Below are 19,589 nucleotides of genomic sequence, written 5' to 3' on the forward strand. Positions count from 1 at the left end.
AATAGGACGAATATTTACCTCTGCAAGCCTTTATACATCCTACGGGAGCTTTATCTGAGAGGAGAGAAATGAAAGGCAGCTAAGCAAAGTTTCTACAACTCTGGAACACATGCAGAGATAAAGGGAATGAGGCACAACTACCAACACATCAGTAGGATGGAATAAAATAACACCAGCAGTGGAGAGTTCAAAGACCTTGAAAGAACTACAGCTTAACAAGTTTAAAAGAGGCCAGAGAAGCTGAGGAACTAGAAGCACCTAAATCAGGTATCATTACTGACTGTCAGACTGCTACCTCCAAAGCAATCTTCTAATTCTTAAACATGTGGAAAATGTTTCTATGTTATGAATCAGAAAGAAATAACAAAAGCTTTTGAGGAAAGGCAGCTAGCTAAGTTAAATATTAATGATAAAAGGTATTTGGCTGTCATTGTTTAGTGGTTATATTACATCAATAAATGTGTTATTTAACTTAGTTTTGATAATATACTATAATAACTGATACTAAGGGTAAATTTATGACACCAGTCTTTGGAACTGGTGTGTCAGAATAAGACCTAGATAATTAATACTTGAATGAATGGCGTGTGTGCAACGAACTTTCAGGTCTTGAGCTGATGTCACTTTGGGAAATCAGAATGACAAACATGAGTTAAGCTAAACAAAGCTGAATTTGCCAAAATTGCTTTTACAGCCGCTATCCGATGGGTAGATAGATCGAGGCATCCCCTCACTGTTTGTGACGTTTTAATCTAAATATGAGCTCACTGTGGTATTTTTCAGCTGGAAAGTAGGCGTAAAAGACCTTGAGAAATGTCTCATTGATATCAGATCACAAGAGCCTAATTTTGATGGAAATTCACAGCGTCAGGTCCGTGTTATGACTTAAATGGGCAGCTTCTCTCGTTCGCGTACGTGTTTTATTTTGACAGCTGTGACCGGAAGCTCTGCCTGAAATACTTGCTAGTTTGACACGAGCCCCTATTTAGAGTGCTCTGGGAGCACAGAGAGCTTAGTGTGTGTATGTGTGTGTGAGAGTTGTTGGCTTCCTGCTGCTGCTCGGTGTCCGCACACCGTCCGTCTCGTCAGTGTTGATCGGCTCACCATGGCGGAAGGACGCAGAGAACAGTCGCCTCATCCTCTTCTTTCGGTACCACCGGCCAGCAAGCGACCCTGCCTTCGCCCAGCACCCCGAGGTCCCGGGCCGGGGCCCGGCCACGGCAGCGGGTTGCCCAGCTCCCGGTATCGTTCTCCCGAGTCTCTTCTGGACTGCGCTGCTAAAGCAGTAGCGGAAAAGTGGGCCTTCGAGAGAGTAGAGGAGCGCTTCGAACGGATCCCGGAGCCCGTCCAGCGCCGCATCGTCTACTGGTCTTTCCCCCGCAACGAAAAGGAGATATGCATGTACTCTTCGTTTCAGTGCCGAGTCGCCGGGGAGGAAGGTCCGTCGGCGACTCCCGGTGGGGCTGGGGGTGCTGGTTCCGGAGCTACAACCGCCGGTGGCGGTGGAGGATCTGCCGCCGGTACAACAGCTACCGTTGGGGCAGCCGGGGCAGTGGGGACGGGAGACGGACTGCCTTTCCGTCGGGGTATCAGACTGCTAGAAACCGGTTGTGTGGAAAACGTTTTACAAGTCGGTAAGTGGAATATTTCTGTCTAACCGAAGCAAAAGCTGCCTGGCATAAACACACTGGACTGTTTTTTTTTTTTCGAGTCTCCGCTGCGGCTGCTCTTGGACCTTTTACGGTGGATGATTGATGGAAGTTTTTGCTGCTGTCGCGGAAAGTATGCAAAGCGCCTCTTTTCAGCGCACATAAAACTACACACGGTTCTCTTCTTGTTTTGTACTTCGTTTCAATCGTACTGAGGCATTTGTTGTCGAATTTAACGCTTTTTTGGTTTATGGGACCCAAATGAAAAAGGGAAGCGTAGGAAAAGGGGCGCTTGCTAGGTTAGCCGACCAGCTGCTGTTTAAAAATTAAAGGGCTTCCTATTGCGTTACTCTATAGCTGTACCGCTGGCTACTGCCACTTTACCCAGCGTTGTTTAGCTTAAAGCTTCAACTTGCCTTTTTTCTTTTCAAAAGAAAAAAAAAGCGGAAGCCATGTCTTGGCAACTATGAGCACTTTTCTGCCTCGGCGAGGGTCAGCGTCGACGGCCGGAGGTGGCTGGAGTCGTGAGACAGGCGGAGGAGGAGGGCTTGACAGACGCGGATACAAAAGGACCCAACGTTATAGCGTCTGGGCTTTATCATTTTCCCCCCTCATTCCCCATTGCAGAAGTTTTTTTCTTTTGTTTTTCCTACTCAACGCAACACTGGTTGAGGGTGGCTTAAATAAGGAACAAAGACGGTTATTGGGTCTCTTACTATGATTAATCCAGCGTTAATCCGGGGAAAAAATCCCCCTACTGCTTTTTGTTTATTTGCGGCTGCTGCTCGGACCGGACAAAGAGCTCCGACGCCACCAGCGTGGAATAATAAAAATCCACGTTGGGAGTATTTTTGTAGTTTCTCTAATTAAAGAGAACCTTAATAGCAGACGCAGTACGGCATTAATTTTCGTTATTACCGATGCCGTTTGCCCGCAGCCTCGCAGTCGCGCGCAACACAAAAGGTTTCCAGTTGAAATGATCGATAAGCGTCTCGCATTGCCAGCGCTGCAGAGAAGGCTGTTTCCAAACAAAGGGCCATTCCGCAAAGCATCCATCTCCACTCAGATTTTTCATAGGTTCTCGTGCACGGCCACGAATTTGAGCTTGAACATTGGGGAAATTGATCCGATGAAGCCGATGGATAATGTTGAAAAAAGTCGTTTATGGTATCTGCAAGGATTTTTCTTAGACCATATGGTGTGAGAGCCACTGAAGCTTGTCTGGGTTTCATGTTGCTCCAAGGTATGGGGGTAGGGGGGGTGAAAGCTACAAACTGTTTGGCTGCTTCTTTTCTTGCTGACTGCTGTATCTAATTGCATTTCATAAATGCTCATTGAACTAAATGAAATCTGAAGCTGGATGCAGTCTGCTTTGATAAGTTTCTTTTTTTTCTTCCAAAGAGAGTTGAGGACCCAGAGGCTGGTCTCACCTCAGGGATTCGAAGTGTGCGCTTTTGCAAAGATTGTCAGCAAACCGCAGTCTTGAGTTAAAGGTGTAAGTTCTGAGTGATGACCTATTTTATCACTTCCTGCCATTACAAACACAACCACTGAGGTGAAAGTCTGGGTAGAAGGGAGTGAAGGGGATCCTGTCAGGTCTACCGTCTGCAGCTACAGAGTACAATTACAGTAACTGTGAATTTTGTTGGTATAAACTTGAGTTTTGAAAGTTCAACAGTCAAAACAAAGAGTACATTCCCATAACACAACACCTTACTAAGTCTTACCTGGCTCCATGGCGAATCGTTTCCATCCTCCTCCTCCTCTTACCCAGCCTCCCCCTCCCAAGGTCAGTCAAGGCAGGCAGGCACATGGTTTTGTCTTTCTGTCAACAAAACACAAGACTGGGGCCAAATAGCTGCGTGACATCAAGATAAGACTCGGCTTGCTCGTCACTGTGTGGAGCATGGGAACCGGTAACTGTGGAAGGGTTTTTTTTGTTGTTTTTTTTGCTGACTGACTTAACAGGAGTACAATTGTCTTCGGGTTGTTTTTCACAGCTAGGTTTGGATAGGTTGGGCTGGCTCACACACAATAGTTAAGGATCGCGTTGCACAGCCGCAAAAAATGTGCAAGTTTCAAGAGCTTGCTTTGGCCCGATGCGTGGCGTGTTTCTAAATGCCACTTATAGTGGTCGTACTTGTTTTTTTTGTTTTATAGGAAAGGGAGATGGACGTGGCTCATGTATTCTGTAATAGCAACTTGCTGGTGAGTGATTAGGAGCTGCGTGCTGACACATGCATGTTGATGTTGCATGGCTTGGAGGGGAAAAGGGGGGGAGGAAAGGTGTATCGGGGAATTGCAGTCTGGAACTGCTATTCAGTTTCTGAACCGCGTGGTTTGCATATTAATGGTTCAGAACATACCCTGAGCTACTATTTGTACACCAAAACAAAGTAATTCAGTTGGGTGTTTTTTATGTGAAGGGTGAGGCTGTGCTGCAGCCGTGCAGCCTCGTGTCTGCGTTTGACTTTTCTAGAGCTGAGTCAGCTGTTTGCATGGGTCACCAGATTTGGGCTCTTTTATGGAAATTAAGTGCATTTAAAGTGTAATCTATTTTTTCTTTTGTTTTGTTTTTGTTTTTTGAAGCACAGATGTGATGAGCCCACAAGCTAAACCATCACGAGCTATGCAGTTTTATTTGTATTTATTATATTTGTTGTTGTTGTTCCTCACAGCTATTACAAGCACAGCAGGAGCTCCTATTCCTTTAATCTCCTGCTCATCTTTTGACTTTTTTGCCCCATGTTTCTCAGAATTGGTGCGCCTAGAGCGATCTCTCAAGTGGTTCTTGTGTCCTCAGGTAATAATTATTGGGACACGGCGCTGGGCAATATTCAGCGGACATGGTGTTTTGCTGCTCCCTTGCCTCTAGCTGCTGGGCTTTTATTGCTTTATCAGCTTGCGTAATGTAACGGCCCCTCGACTGATGAGCGCAATAATGAAATGAGGAGAGAAGGGGGGGGGGGGGGGAGGACCTCTTCAGTTGAAAGTGATAACCTTTATTGCCAAAGACACCCATTGATTGATGCATTGACCATTTAGAAATGAAATGGCTGGTATTGTTCCCTAGTAGCCCCCCCCCCACCCAAAAAAAAGTACACTACGAGTAAAGGGCTTTTGTGGAAGAGCCTCTTTTAATAGTAATAGTGATGGATTGAAGGGACGTGAGCTCATCAACATCTCATTGGCCCATGTGTTTATAATAATGTATTCCTTGCTCCAAGTCATAATTTCAATAATCAAAGCAAAGCATGCTTGTTTTTGTAACCCCCCCTTTCGTACACTGCACAGTCGCCCTGAAGCCCCCATGCCACAGCCTTTATAAAGTCCTCAGAGAGCGGGAGGAAGGGATATAAGTGGAGGGAGGGGGACGCGCGTGTGTGTGTGTATGTTTGGGAGGGAGGGGGCTTCTTTAGCTTTGAGTCAAGCTTTGGGATTATTGGGTCATGCTTTGTTACCCAGCTGTAGAAAAACTCCTTGTTCACAGAAAGGGGGTGTTTGTGTGGTGTGTATGTGGAAGGGGGGGTGCTTAGTAGTATGTGTGTGCACATCGCTGTCTCCGTGACGTTACATAAAGCTGTAATGGGTCTCCGACGCCTTTTCAAGCACCGGTGACTCTGACAAAGCTCAGCAGCAAAGTTGAACAGGATTAAAGTGTAGGGTCTGACAGCCAGTGGACTGAAAACCGTTATTGAAGAACCAAAAGTCGATACTTGACGGAAAAGTTGGCTCTGTTTTGTGTTCCTTTACTTGTTCTGTGGTCAGGAAGATGATATTTGTCCATCACTGTTTAGGCAGCATTTAACCCTTAATATGTCTGCATTCGACATGTCTGCACTCAACATGTCTGCAGTGGCCAAAAATTTCACTTGCTTTTTGTTCATGTAGGTCCCAAATGTTTGGTTCTAGTATTTCTATAGAAATGTAAATGTTAAAAAAAAATTCTATATTTATGTTGTACTTGTCATTGTACAGTTCGTGCTCTTCATTTTGCAGAGCGTGTGTCCTGCCAGTATTTCCACAGATGTCATTTCCTGGCAGAATGGCTGTGGGGTTCATTGTTGTAGAAGAGCTTGTGAACCTCTGGTGTAAACCTGCTCTTGGATTTCTCAAGAACACGTTGCGATAAAAGACAGGGGTTGGTGAGCTCATCCTTCGCTTGCCTCATCTCCCATCTTTCTTCCAGATTCGAGTCTCAGGCCCAGAGTCCGCTGACACCTCTCGCTTTTCATCTCTCCTTCCACATCTCCATGAGCACTCTGTCTTTACTGTTCTTTTGTTTTTCATAAAACTCCATGTGTTTTCCATTTATCAGGCTCTTTAATCTCTTTTGCAACCCCCCCCCCCCCAATACACACACACACACAGTTTTCTGCAACTTTTGGGACAAGCTGGAAAGAGTCAGTTATGACTGAGTAAGAAAGAGGTCATACATTTGATGATGATGATGATGATGGCGATGATCTGGGTTTGCGACTCAGCGGTGTTTCTTTCTGCTGTGTCGGGATGTTGACTCATGTTTTGGCTAATCATGAGTAAACTTTAGACCCCAGTACATGGAATGGTGTGGGATCTGCTAATAGTCCATCCTAGTGATGATGACTCTATGTATATTTTCAGTAATTGTGTCCAAATCTAAAACTTCAAATGCTTGCTATAATGTCATTCACATACTGCTTCCCAGCACTTTTGAGTCTTGTTCTGAGGACATTTCACATTTGTTTTATGCACACTACTGGTTTGACGATTTTAAACTGTTATAAACTTGAAGTTGTTGCTAAAATTCTTTGTCTTATTGTAGCTTGAAAGGATGACTTATTCACCAGCCGTACAGACTTGTGGCATTCTTCCTGCTATGGAAGTTTAAATAAAGTTTTCTCTGCAGACTTTCCCACGGTTGTTTCACTTTTCTTTTCCTTTTCATTCCCACTTTCTGTCCTGTTCTGACCCCAGTTTGATGGGATTTATGTCTGGCTATGGTGCTGGTCAGCCAGCATTTAAAGCCTTTAGTTAAACTGTTTTGGGTCATTATCTTGCTGTAACATGAAACCCTGACCAACCAGACTGTCCTCATTTCTTCTTTTTTGCCCTTTTCTCACCCCTCTCATATCACAGAACATCACCAAAGAAGAAAAAGGGGTAGTACTGGTCAGTTGATTGCGGAAAGAATGAATGCGAAATTCCTGCTCTTACTGTCATTGTCTGCCATTTTGAATGAGCAAGACTTGCGATAAACATTGTCTAGGGCTCTAGTTTAACAAAAAACACAAGCTTTTCCTTAACATTAGTAATGAGGGTTTCAATGGGAAGGGCATTTAAAAAGTGGAAAAAAAGTTGTCTAAATCCGATGTCAGTACTTCCACCATGGTGACCCCATTTAATTAACCAAAGGAAGGTTCAATGAAACTGCTAATGAAAACAAAACTGCATGAAAAAGGGAACTCATCAAATGATTTAAAAAAAAAAATAAAAATACTGGACCCACAGGGGCTCAAACCCTCATCTCCCAGGCGAAAGTCTTTTTTGTTTTTTAAATATCCCAAAGCTCTTATTTAAATGCTCATCATCCCTCTCATGTGAAGTGCTTTGGCCTGCACTGCAGTGGTGACTGTAGAAAAAGAAGGATTTTCTTTCCCGTCATATGCGTTTTGTTGTAGATTTATTTGACTGAGCCCAAACTTTAGCCAGTTGGCTATTTGCTACTCAATGCATTGGGGAAGAGCTAAAAATCAGACGGACAATATTTAATCAGTGTAATTAATTCCACGCCTGCCACACTTGAAAAGGGAAAATCGGTAAGACAAATCGTCCCCGCACTCTTATTAGCTCTTGGAGAGACTCGTGAAAGATGAGGCCATTAGGAGGACTCTCTGTTGTTGTACTCATCAAAGGGCCAGCCACCTGTACGTACGTGTGTGTGTGTGTGTGTGTCTGTGTGAGACAGAGAGAGCATGTCCTGATTACATAAAATCATTAATCAAAGCTTGTTGTTCTTTGAGAGCTTCCTCCACTATTTGTACATTACATTTAAGGCACGAAAGGAATGATGGAAGCAGAATAGAGGGAAGTATTAACCCACCCCTTCTTTTGTCTCACTGTTGTTGCCAAGTGCTCTACACTTTTCACTTAAACAGCTGATCCAGTGCTACTTTTTTTTCTTGATTTAGCACATGGTTTTGAAATGTTAGTGTCGAGCCGTTCATGCTGTTCACATGCAATGTGTTGTCAAGGCACCACATGAAAACCAGCAAGAATGAGGAGAAAATGACTGGAAGTTAGAGCAGTTCTTTACGTGAGGGATTGTCTAACAATAGCACTTATAGCACATGCAGCAATTAAAAATATGTTGCAACTATTATACCTGCGTAAGGGTTCAACATGATCTCCATGGCTTTGTGTTCATTGTCAGCAACTGTTAATGTGTACATGCATTTGTGCTCAGCCCTTACTAAAGATGTAGTGGACACCCGGTTTACATCTGACACACAGGAAGGGTGCTCTTGCAGTCAGAGAAGACATTGAAAGCTCCTTGACATCTCAGTGTCCTTGCACTTGTACTTGTTTTTTTGTTTTTGTTTTTTTTTTTCTTCTTCCTGTGGGGCGGGGCATGTTTCATGTGTTATACACAATTACTTAGTTTTGGGGTTTTTGTGCAATATCATGAATTCTTTTGAGAAAACAGAGGGGTTGGTTGTGTTCTTGTGGTGGTGCTGGTTCCCAGTTTTGCTTTTATACATAAAGTAAAAGCGTATTGCACAAACTAGTGTGTTTCAGATATGCGTGAGTCAAAAGTTTGCCCAGGAGTCGTGTTTCTCTGTAAGGATCAGAGCAATGAACAGTTAATGGAAACACTTTAATGAGAGAATGGCTACAACCAGCTTTGTTACACTGTAACCAGAATAAATGGCCCTCACTTTAAACACAAAGAACCACTAAAAATGCCACTTGAACTTTTTTTTTTTTTTAACTGTGATTTCTTACTTTGCTGTTTCCACTCAGGACATGTTTGCAGTAGGTAGCAAAAAAGGATGGCATTCTTTGCCGTTGGTATTGTTTGCTCTGCTCTGTCCCTCAACAACGGCTCCTTTCTTACCTTTTTTGTCACAGTACCAACATGTGTGTGTGTGTTTGTGTAAAATAAAATGCAGTGCAAACACATTTTTACTGCTTCTGTCCTGTTCTCATGCTTCCCTATCCTGTGTGTTTTCCTCCTACCTAGCTTTTAGTGCTTTTACCTTAGATGGGTGTGCAATTATCAGCAGAGATCAATGGTGGCCTTGTCCTGTTTTTTTTTTTTTTTAGCTCTTGAAGCTGACGGCTTGCTGTATTCAGTTATTGCACTGTTCCACACCTGTCCTTTATTGGCTTTTTGTATGTGCACAAGCGTATGTTTACTATGGTTGTTTGTGCACATTTGGCCTCTGTCCCTGTCTCTGAGAGAGGCTGAACTTGAAAAGGAAGATTAATGCTTGCAGGCCGGACTTATGTCTTAGTTTGGTTGTAATTGCCTAACAAATTTTGGGGAGAAAGGAGAGAAATGGGCTGACAGCGAGTAAAGGGTCATTTGAAATGCAAAGGAGACCCAAAATGAATGCAGTCTTACAAACAGGTTGTTACACCCATGCAACAGAAATTTTCTCTCTCTCTCTCTCTCTCTCTCTCTCTCTCTCTCTCTCTCTCTCTCTCTCTCTCTCTCTTCCCCCCCCCCCCCTCCCCCGGAATAAGCTCATAACCTTCCCATATAAGATTAAGTTACACATTTCCATTAAAAATACAAGTAATGCCTGTGGAGTGGAAATCCTGGATGTCTGTGTGGAACCAATGTTTTGACAGGTAGCATTGTTTAAAGGGGGAATGAGATAAATCTCCTGAGTTTAGACCCGTCTGAAGAGGATGGGATTCCTTTTTGAGTTTTCTTTTTGGGATGCACACCAACCCAAGTTTAGGCATTGCGAACAGAGTAATGTTACCCCAGATTAAAAGATGTTCTCATCATATTGACCTCAAACCCATTATCCTTCCTCCTGTCTTTAACTTTGTGGGAAACGGGCAGAATTCCTCTCTTCATCTCTGCCCTCCTATTGATTACTTGATGGTTGGATAAAAGTCAACCAAGCAGAACTCTCATTTAAGGTGCCCCCACCCCCCCTTTTTTTTTTTAAATGAATGTTGTTGCCTTCAAAGCTTAAAGGGATAGTTCAAACTATTTCACGAGTCAAAATGACTTTAGGTCGTGTCAGTGTGAGTTGTAGTGTAATAATATGAGTCATCGTTCTTCCAGTTTGCTTTAAAAACTGTTTTAATTGCCCACTTTAGCCACTATAGTTTCTCTTCGATACTGTTTTGGCTTTTTTTTTTGTCATCTTTCTCTACGTAGTGAACCACATGTTCAGCCATTGAGGGTTCGACCTATGCACACAGTTTTCTCCATTGGCTCTTTAGAAGTCTAAAGCAACTGCCTCTCCTTAGCTTCTCCATCAACGGAAGACCTACACTATGTGGAATTATGACTCCCATATTAGTCATGGCTTTGAGAATGCTGTGGTGATGACTAAGGAGGTTTATAATCATAAGAAAACAATGTGTTTGTATTAGCAAATTGGCCATAAATTGGTCTTTTTGTCCTTCATCCTTTTTTCCTTTTCCCCCCCAGACAGTTGGTTTGGTTGTTGATAGAAAGACTGATGTGGTATAGTTTTCTACCATCATACTCCATATCATACATATGTGTATTCTGTTTGCAAGATCTGGGATCCTTTGAGCCAATTAAATTAGGGGTTGTTTGTTATTTTTGTGTGTTTTGTTTTTAACACTGACAGGTTTCTGTAGCTGTGGCCACTTCTGGGTTTGCACAGTCCACAATGCAAACTTGCACTGCACGTATATAAAATGCAACAGCTGGAAAGGAATCCCCTTTAAAGTAATATAATTTATGTTTTTGAGCTCCACATCTGTAGCGATCTGAGCACAGCGCTCTGCTGGCTTTGAGTGTGAAAGAAAATTCCTTCTTTCTGCTCCCATTACGCCTCACTTTGTGTTAGCCAGGACTGACTGTTTCTTGATCTCTATGCTAATGCTCCAATCTTTCTTTTCAACGCAGTGTATTTGGCCCTTTGTTGTGCTGCCCGTCTCCACTTGGAATGGCCATTCGTAGATCATAGATTTCAGGCACAGATAATAATCGCCCTCTTTTTCGTTTTTTTCCCCACCCTCCTTTTGAATACACACAGCTGTGTATTGCAGCAAGTGCCTCTATCCTATGTGCATTTCCAGTCTCAGAGGCACTGAAAGCCCTTCACAACAGCGCTATAACTGCCAGCAAGACAGAAAGGGGCCCATAGGAGGCTGTTGTGAGACACAGCCATTAGAGCTGGATTCTAAACTATTTCCATACATTTTCAGACTTTGATCTCGGGAAATGGAAGTCAACAAGCATGCCGGATCTCTTTCTTCTTGCACCGCTTGGCGTTCTTGTGGCCTGCAGATGTCCTCCTCCTCACCATAGTTCTTTTCTGTTCCCCTCACATGAAAACATTTTCTGGCCTTCTGTTAACCGTCGATATGTAATTCATCAGTGCTGACCTCTTAACATGATTTGAGGCTTTGAAGACTGGTCATGGTTTTTCTTTTTCTTATTTCATCCTGCCATATGTGTCAACAAGATTTTAAAAGGAAGCACTTAGTTCTAAAACTACAAATAATTGTATCACTCAGGGACCAAGCTGCCTATTATGGTGATTCAGACTGTCAGAGTGCATTAGTTAATGGGCCTGGCTGACTCCCCCCCGCTCGGTGTGACCAGAACACCAAACTACTGCCAAGACTTATCCCCCCCCAAAAAATTGTCTTGCCCAATTGCAAGCTTTCCTTTGTAAAACTTTCTGCGTTGTCAAACGCAGCAAACTGAAACAAACTAACAGCAAACTGAGTACACAAAAGTAACAAAATGGCCAGTTGTGACACTGTCATAAATTAAAAATAAAAAATGAATGTGTTTGTTTTAACCAGAAATCACAGGTAAATCTCAGTTAATAAAGAAATTATTATCTGAAGCAGCACAGTGGTGCTTGGAATAGCACTGCTACATCACAGATGATCATGGGTTTTAATTTATTTTTTTCATTTATTTATGTAGAGTCTACATGTTCTGGCCCTGTGTGGGTCTACATGTGCTCTGGCTTCCTCCTACAGTCCAAAGCCATGCATGTTAAGTAGTGACTGTAAATTGTCTATCGGTAAAAATGTGTGTTGTTGCTATTTATCTCTGTGTAGCCCATAGTTTATCCTCTCAAAATAAAATGCTTTTATGGAAACGTGCATAGCCCAATGTCGTTAATGCAGATGTTTTTTCAAATTTAATTCTGTGTGTTAATGCTGCACTGAAACCGTTGCTGTGGCTGTGTACCTGGGACAGAAGCAGAGGCTTTGAACGCTCACTGCATGTCTGTCAGTGTGCTGCGTAAATGCTGTTGGGTCATATTGCTCCACTATTTGGCCTCTGCTCCTCTAAACAAGCCAGTCAGTTAACTGCCAGAGCGCACAGACACAGTCAAATGAGGCCAGAGAGCAGAAGATGCCTCCTCAGCACTTGTTAATTGAACAGCACATTAAAATGAATCACCCCAGTTACCCCACCACCACCTTTTTTTTCTTCCTCTCCTGTTCACAGTTCTGCTGTGTTTCCCCCTCCCCTCTTTTCTACGCCTGTCCATTTGCCTCCCTCCTCTTTCTCTCCCTATCTGCTAATAACAGCACTCTGTGTGGGTTTCTTTTGTGGAAGGCCTGCTATGGCCCATTAGGCCGCAGTCTCACCGACAAATGAATGGTAAGACGACTGCAGAGAGTGGAGGAGGAGAAGGGGGAGGAGGACGGGGGGGGGGGTCTGGGCAGAGATGGGATGGATGAGATGAATGTGGAGGGGATGGGGAGGGTAGAAGGGGATGTAATGAAGGGAGAAATGGAAGGAAAGGGGTGAGGGGAGGTGTGAAGCAAGGAAGAAGCGACAGGAGGGAGGAAGAGGAGAGCTGAAAGGCAAATGTACAAAGTACATAACCAACCTGTCACCTCTGGCTCCCTGCTCCCCCCCCCCCCCCCCCCCTTCACACACACTCCTGTCACAAAAAAGCCAAAGGGGAGGGAGGGACCTCATTAGACTCTCAGCAGTCCATCACACACAGAGAGGGAGACTACAGGCTTCACAGACTGGTGGTGGGGTGGGGGCTGCTTGGAGAGGCAGGGAGGGAGGGGAGAAATGAAATTGAATTGATAGGAGCAGTCAAGTGCAGCAACACACAGGGACAGGAGGGACAATCGCACGCACACATCCTCTATATGCAACATGATTAATGTGGTCAATAGCTGTGAGGATCAGTGTAGCTGAGACCTCTCACCCTCTTTCTCTCTCTCACTCACACACACACCTCCTATTCACACACCCTGCTCACCCCAACCAGCCGTCTCAATCCCCTTCTCACCCAAACAAAGATGGAAGAGAACCTTTAAAACTTTACGTTACTTAATTTCTTTAAGTACTTTCAGGATACTTTTACAGTGTATCATTTGTAGATTTGTAAGAAGAAAATCTGAAGGTCTTAGTACTACTTAGTCTACTTGATCATTATAAAACTGAAATAAATTTGAATTGCTGCATGGTTGAAGAGATTCACTTGTCTGTTTTAACAGATGAACTTGTGTGTGTGAGTGTGTGTGTGTGTGTGGTTTAATGTAGCTAACGAACCTTACTAATGCTAGTTCATATCTTAACACTACTCTCTTCATCTATATAAGGTAACCTGTTGTTCAAAAATCTGTCATGGCCACAGCAAAATGCTTTTTAGCATGTGAAGTCCAGAAGCTAATGAGTTACTGTGGCAGTTTCCATCTTTTATGTACAGTCTATACACAAAATCTTCATTTTTCTCAGTAAATAAACAGAAATACTGGTGTTTTGCCTGTGGCTGCAATCTTTTTGGGAATCACCACAAAAATCTTCTCAGCAAAAACAAGAAATGCTGAAATTGTAACGGTCAGTTGTTTACAGAAAAGAACTGGGTGACAACATGGGCAGCACTAGACTACTGTGAGTTACCTCTTGGCCTTACACTTCTACACACAGGCCTGAGTGCTAGTAAATGGGCAGCATCAGAGTCTTTAGCAGCTGTAAACAAATTTCTACAGCTAACGCAATGAGGAAATGGATTCTGGGTTTTTACCCAGAATCCATTTGCTGTTTGAAGCATTACCTTTGTATGATGGCCTCAAGATGTTTGAACCCAGGCCACTTAAACTGTCAGCTCACATCAGCACAGTAAACTGTCCAGCACAGGGGCATACAAAGGATACTAAATGTCCACTCTCTCTGCGCGTGTGTGTGTGTGCTCGTGTGTGTGCGCGTGTGTGTGTGCGCGCGCGTGTGTGTGTGTGCGCGTGTGTGTGTGTGTGTGTGTGTGTGTGTGTGTGTGTGTGCATTTGTCAGTAAACGCAGGGTTTCTAGTAGTTGTCATGGTGTAATAGGATTGGGTGCCTTCTCCGCTGCCTTACCCCACAGTGGTGATGTGGTGTAACTGTGTGCACATGGGGTCCACTGGTAGTGTGTTGTCTGTGGGTAGTCTTGGAGTCCTGTAAATTCAGGTCGTGTGTTTGGTTTTGTTTTTTGTTGTTGTTTAGCGTGTGCCTTTTTTAGTTTTTGCTTACTTCCTGTTGTTTATTTGGTTTTACTTTGTCTTGACCTTGATGGGAATAGTGTTGAATTCAAGAAAAGATCCACCGTATCTGAAATCCTCCATTCCTTTTACTCTCTGTTCCTCTCGACACACACAAAGCCTGATCTGTATACTTTTTTTTTATTATTATTTTAAAGTCTAATTTTCACCTAGTTAAAGTTTGCCCCCCACAAAAAAGACAGTGTGTGGCATGCTAAGCACTTTTTCTGCTACAGCAGCAGAAAGGACATCTTTGTGTGTGTATATATGCATATATATTGTGTGTGTGTGTGTGTGTGTGTGTGTGTAAATGAGTGTTTTAAAGTGTTGTGTGTTATCAGAAGGATGAAACACCAGCACGGTAACAATGGGATTAAAGCTGAGCTTATGAAAGAAGCAATTAAATGGTATCTTATCTCATCTGCTTCTAACACCAAAAAGCTAGTTCATATTTTTCAAGTTTTCTCCTCTTCCTTGTGTCTGTTAGTGTATGGAGCTTCCAGGAAGACACTGCTGCTGATTGGTTGACAACATAACTGCCCTTTGGTCTGATTTTTCCAGCTGCACACACTTTGCAAACATGTAATTTTTATTTATTCTGTTGATCAGTTATTCTACAAAGTTGTGTCCCCAAAAACAGTTTTGTTTAAACTGGAACTTGTCAACATTGAGCGTGCTGATGTAATCCAGAGTCTAGCACCTAGAACTACCATTACCATAGTCTGGCATTAATTTTGTTTCTAATTATTTTTTCTGACTCTCATGTAGCTGTTTGACTGACACTTGCAGCTCCTGTGTCAGTTATTGCTACTAGAGAGACCTGCTGGCTTCTTTTGTGTGTAAGGATCTGCAAAATTAGAAGATACAGTAATGCAAATATTAAGTGTCTGCATGCGGACTGCTTTAGTTTTTGCTTGTTTTACATGGTTCCAATCAGCCTAACAAAGGCTGTGATGGTAAAATTCACCAGTGTTAGATTGGAGTAATTATAAAGAGAACTTTTCTACAGCTCCAGCTTTATTGAGCCAGTGGTGACGAACTATCACCCCTTTACCCATAAACATTGGGTTTGGGCTTACAGTAATGTGAATATCTGTTGTTGCTGACATGTCTTTCACTTCACCAGAACAATGGTTGTGTTTTTACTAAAGGAAATCTAAAATGGATGTAGATTTGCCAAACGGAGGCTGCACTGAAAATGCCGATACATACATTTTTTTTGTACATTTTTAAAATGATATATTTTTAATTTTTTGAAGAAAATCGATTGATTAGATGTTTTCTGATGCCCTCCTTTTTTTCTTTTTTTTTTTTCTTTTTTTTTTGTGGTGGTGGAGGGGGGGGGGTCAGGGGTATAACAGGGTGTACTCACAGCTATTACCTTTAATCATCTTTCACCTCTTCATTCTGAGTAGTAGGATGGATGAGAGGAAAGCAAAGAGGGGTAGCGGTGGGGGTAGTTGGATGGCTGATTGAAGAGGGTTTGTCAGGGTAATTCTCTCTGATGGCGGATTGGCCGCAGTGAGCGTCTGAGCTGCTACTTAGATTGAAGTTGGTCTTTTTGTCCTCTGTGTTGGTCTTCGTTCTTTCTCTTCTACTCCTCTGTCCTTGAAGCCTGAGTCAAACATAAAAGTGGCTTTCAGGGAAGGTATGTCCTCCATATATTTATGTAATTGATTTATTTTTATTCTTCGTAGTTGGTTTTAAGTTCAAATAGATCAACAGATAAGCTTGGGTAAGACAACAAGTCATTTTTTATCTGAATTTTCAGTCAAACTGAAAGTGAGAACTAAGATCACTGGAGGCAGTGTGGTTGCCTGCAAACAGCAGGTTAGTGCAGTGGAACCCAGGAACCCTGGAGATCAAACTGCGGGGACGTCTGCGCTCTAAATCGCTCCCTTTCTGATCTCCAGCCGATGGTGAAAGAAGTTATTCAGTCAAGTCTGAGTTCAGCTGTTTTGCCTTTTGGATCAGGAGATGGTTTGTTTTTGTTTTGTTTTTTTGCTCGCAAATTTGGCGATTATCATGAACAAGTGTAATTCGGGTTACTGACAGTTCTGTTCATTGCTTCCTGTGTGCATGTCTGAGCTGGTTAAGGACAGGAACGTTAAGGATTTTCAACACTGTGCTTTCCAACTGAAGTAGTGGCTCACCTCTTTAAATACATTTTTGTTATCTTTGTTGTTCATCTATTTATCCATGTATTGCATATTTTTAGTGAATGACGTTTACAAAAAGGTCAGAAGTTGGAACCCTCTGAACTTTGTCACAAATCTAAAATTCTGGGCAAAACCAGAACGATAAGTAAAGTTCCAGAACTACACAATTGGGTCTGAATTGGTGCACAAAGTCAACAGATGTTAATGTGAGTTTGTAGATTGCTGTTTCTATTGACATACACACATAAAGCCAACACCATTCATGTGTGTCCACAAAAAACAAAAGGCAAAATCATTCAGCGCTGTATGTGAACAGTGACATTGTCAGAATCAGAATAGTTTGTTAATCTTTAAGGGAGTTATGTTGTTACATTTGCTCCAATAAGAACAGTAACAGACTGAACTAAATTAAATAATACAAAAAGTTACAAAATATAAGAAATAGCTTTATTATATATAATAGCTCGGTTATAAATATCCGGGATATAAATGATTGACATTTTACTCTAAACTGTATAACTTTGCTGTTTATGTTCACTGTAGAGGATGTGCAAAACGGTGTAACTATTGTGTCCTGTGTAATGGATGTAATAGATCGTCTCTCTGTCAATCGTCTTTCCTCTTCTGTGCAGAGCTGCACATATGCAGCTCCACCGGTCAGTCTATGACACTGCAAGATTGGCATTTTAGTGGGTTGACAGCTCAACGTTTACTAAATCAATGTGATAATTCTCTGTGGATTTAATATTTTCTGGCCCTTGGACAGTACACTTAGCCAGCTGATCTTTTTGCAAATACATAAAAATAAGTAGTGCAGAAGTACTAGAAAGTGATGGATGCTGAAGGAAAAACTACAAATGTAACCAAACTGTGAAACTGGGGACTTTAAGGCATCTTTCCTAACCATGCCATATGCAGTAGCTGTAGAGGGTGCAGCAGGCAGGCGTTCCCTTGGTTTTCAGAGCCATGAGACAGATAACAGCAAAGGCCCCACAGTAACAGATGCCTGTTCACATTCATGACTATTAGCTGCTTCCCCTGTGGCTGCCACGCAATCCATATATCATACAACACACACACACACAATAACTACATTGGTAGTTTGATACAGACTCCGTTTTGTTCCTATTGCACGCTAAACTGATGGTACTTAAAAACACACACTGTCACACATTGTGCATACACTAAGTGACCCTGGCCTACACCCCTAGGGGGGGTTCCCATGCTATTTAACCGCTGCTTTTGTTGGACCGATCTATAGCCTAGCTTGGCACACCTTTTACTTACAAAGACCATTTCATTGGAAGGCAGTGGTTACTGAGGCCTGGGGGCGCACTGTGTGTGTGTGCACGTGCGTGCATGTGTGTGTGTGTGTGCCATGGTGGGAAAGCCAAAGCACTGTGATCAGAACCTTGTCAATTTTCCAGTTCTCTTTTTATTGTTTGTTTTTTTTCTCTCCAACCTCCGACTATATTCTGTTCAAACTAAAGCTGGAGATGTACTGTTCCCTAAAGAACTTTGCATTTTTATTTGTTCACTCACAAACAGCCCACTGTAGCTTTTGTTTTATTGATGGGTTTGCTGTGCATGCTAGTTAGGAGAAGCTTTGGTAGTCTGACTTAAATTGAAGAGCTGAGGGGAGACCGGGCACTAGTTTTTACTGTGTTGCCAGGTGACTGATTCACCAAGCCCAACAGCAGTAGCTGACTGGTGAGCAGAAGACTGAAGAATGCTTTTGATATCAAATACCACGAAGAAGGGGGAAAGTCTTCTTTTTTCCTTCTTCTTCTTCTTCTTTTTTTCTCCCTTATCATTTCTTTTCCCAAAGGCGGAGAAAAGCCACTCATGGCTTGCTTGGAACCAGCTCTAAACGCTGCACTCAGTGAGTACCAGTTACTTTGTAGTAGAGAGCTACATTCCCCATGACAACAAGATGCAGAGACGAATCCCAGAAATGATGTGCAACCTTATAAACCCCAGAGGTGTGGCCCTGCTGGCCATGTCGGCTAGAGACCAAAGGCTGACAGAGTCTGAGTGCAGAGCAGACAAACTCTGATCTAATTTATTCTGAGACAAACTGCTCATTTTGTTTAAAAAATGAGTACATTTAACAAGGATGTCAGAAATTACACCACAATCAGATTAAGGCAACACTGGCTGTTGTGCAGAGGTGTTTGTTGGATTACTTTAACTGCATTAAGCTCATGATCTTCTTTAACATAACCCAATTAACACAGCTAGATTCTTTTTTCTCCCTGTTTAGCACTCACATATTCTTCTGATTGATTGTGAATTGTGCCTAAATAAGTTGATCGGTCTGTCTTCTGATGTAAAGTGAAATGACAACAAATTTGCTAATAAACATTTTTATCCTTGAGCTTAGGAAAATCCAATTTATTGTTTTTTTTTTTCTTAAACAGCAATATTGAATGAAATAACAAGGCCATGTGATTGTAACAGAGGTATATTAAAGTTAAAAAACAGGATCACCCCGTCAGCTCTACATAGCTCTCATTTTTCTGTTAGTCAGTTTGGTTGCAGAATTGCAATGTTCCTGTTTTGGTTTAGCCAAGTGCTCCTGCCAGCCTAGTTTCCTGGTGCAGCAGGAAGCTGTATTCACTGACAAAGCTCTGATAAAGCATTTTATAACTACAGACAGACAACTGGCTGAACAGCTTCCAGCTAATGAGTGTGTGGGGGAGGGGATTTGTTTATTTTTTCTTTCCAGCAGTTGGTGGTGACCAAAATGGAGTTTTTAAAAAAAAAGTGGCTATCGATATCACAGACTTGGCTCAAGTGGTGTCTCTGGTAGGAATGAAGATTAGTGAGTGAAATTTTTCTCTCAGTGTAACCTGTGAAATGCATCTTTCAGATGTGCAAAAAAATGACAACATAGTTACTGTAAAGATGATTAAGGGTGACTATTACCTTGATGTGGTGAGTTAATGTTAACATAATGTTAAAGTGCATACGTGCAAGTTTCCTCCAATCTGATAAATGTGGTGTAATAGATCCGTTATGCTCTCTCTGTCTGTCGGCCCCTCTGTGTCATCATAGTTGAATCTCTCTCTGCTCCT

At 42.5% G+C, this 19,589-nt stretch overlaps 1 protein-coding gene across 1 annotated transcript in view; it reads left to right on the forward strand.

Moving 5' to 3' along the window:
* The first annotated feature begins 995 nt into the window (after positions 1-995).
* Positions 996-19,589, forward strand: part of zswim5 (zinc finger, SWIM-type containing 5) — a 62,851-nt gene continuing 44,257 nt past the window's right edge. Inside the window, exon 1 of the mRNA XM_085139696.1 lies at positions 996-1,634. Within this exon, the coding sequence (XP_084995822.1) occupies positions 1,106-1,634 (529 nt within the window). The 5' untranslated portion in view covers positions 996-1,105. The remainder of the gene's footprint in view (positions 1,635-19,589) is intronic.

Source organism: Neolamprologus multifasciatus, chromosome 18 (assembly GCF_963576455.1).
Source record: "Neolamprologus multifasciatus chromosome 18, fNeoMul1.2, whole genome shotgun sequence".
Taxonomy (NCBI): Eukaryota; Metazoa; Chordata; class Actinopteri; order Cichliformes; family Cichlidae; genus Neolamprologus; species Neolamprologus multifasciatus.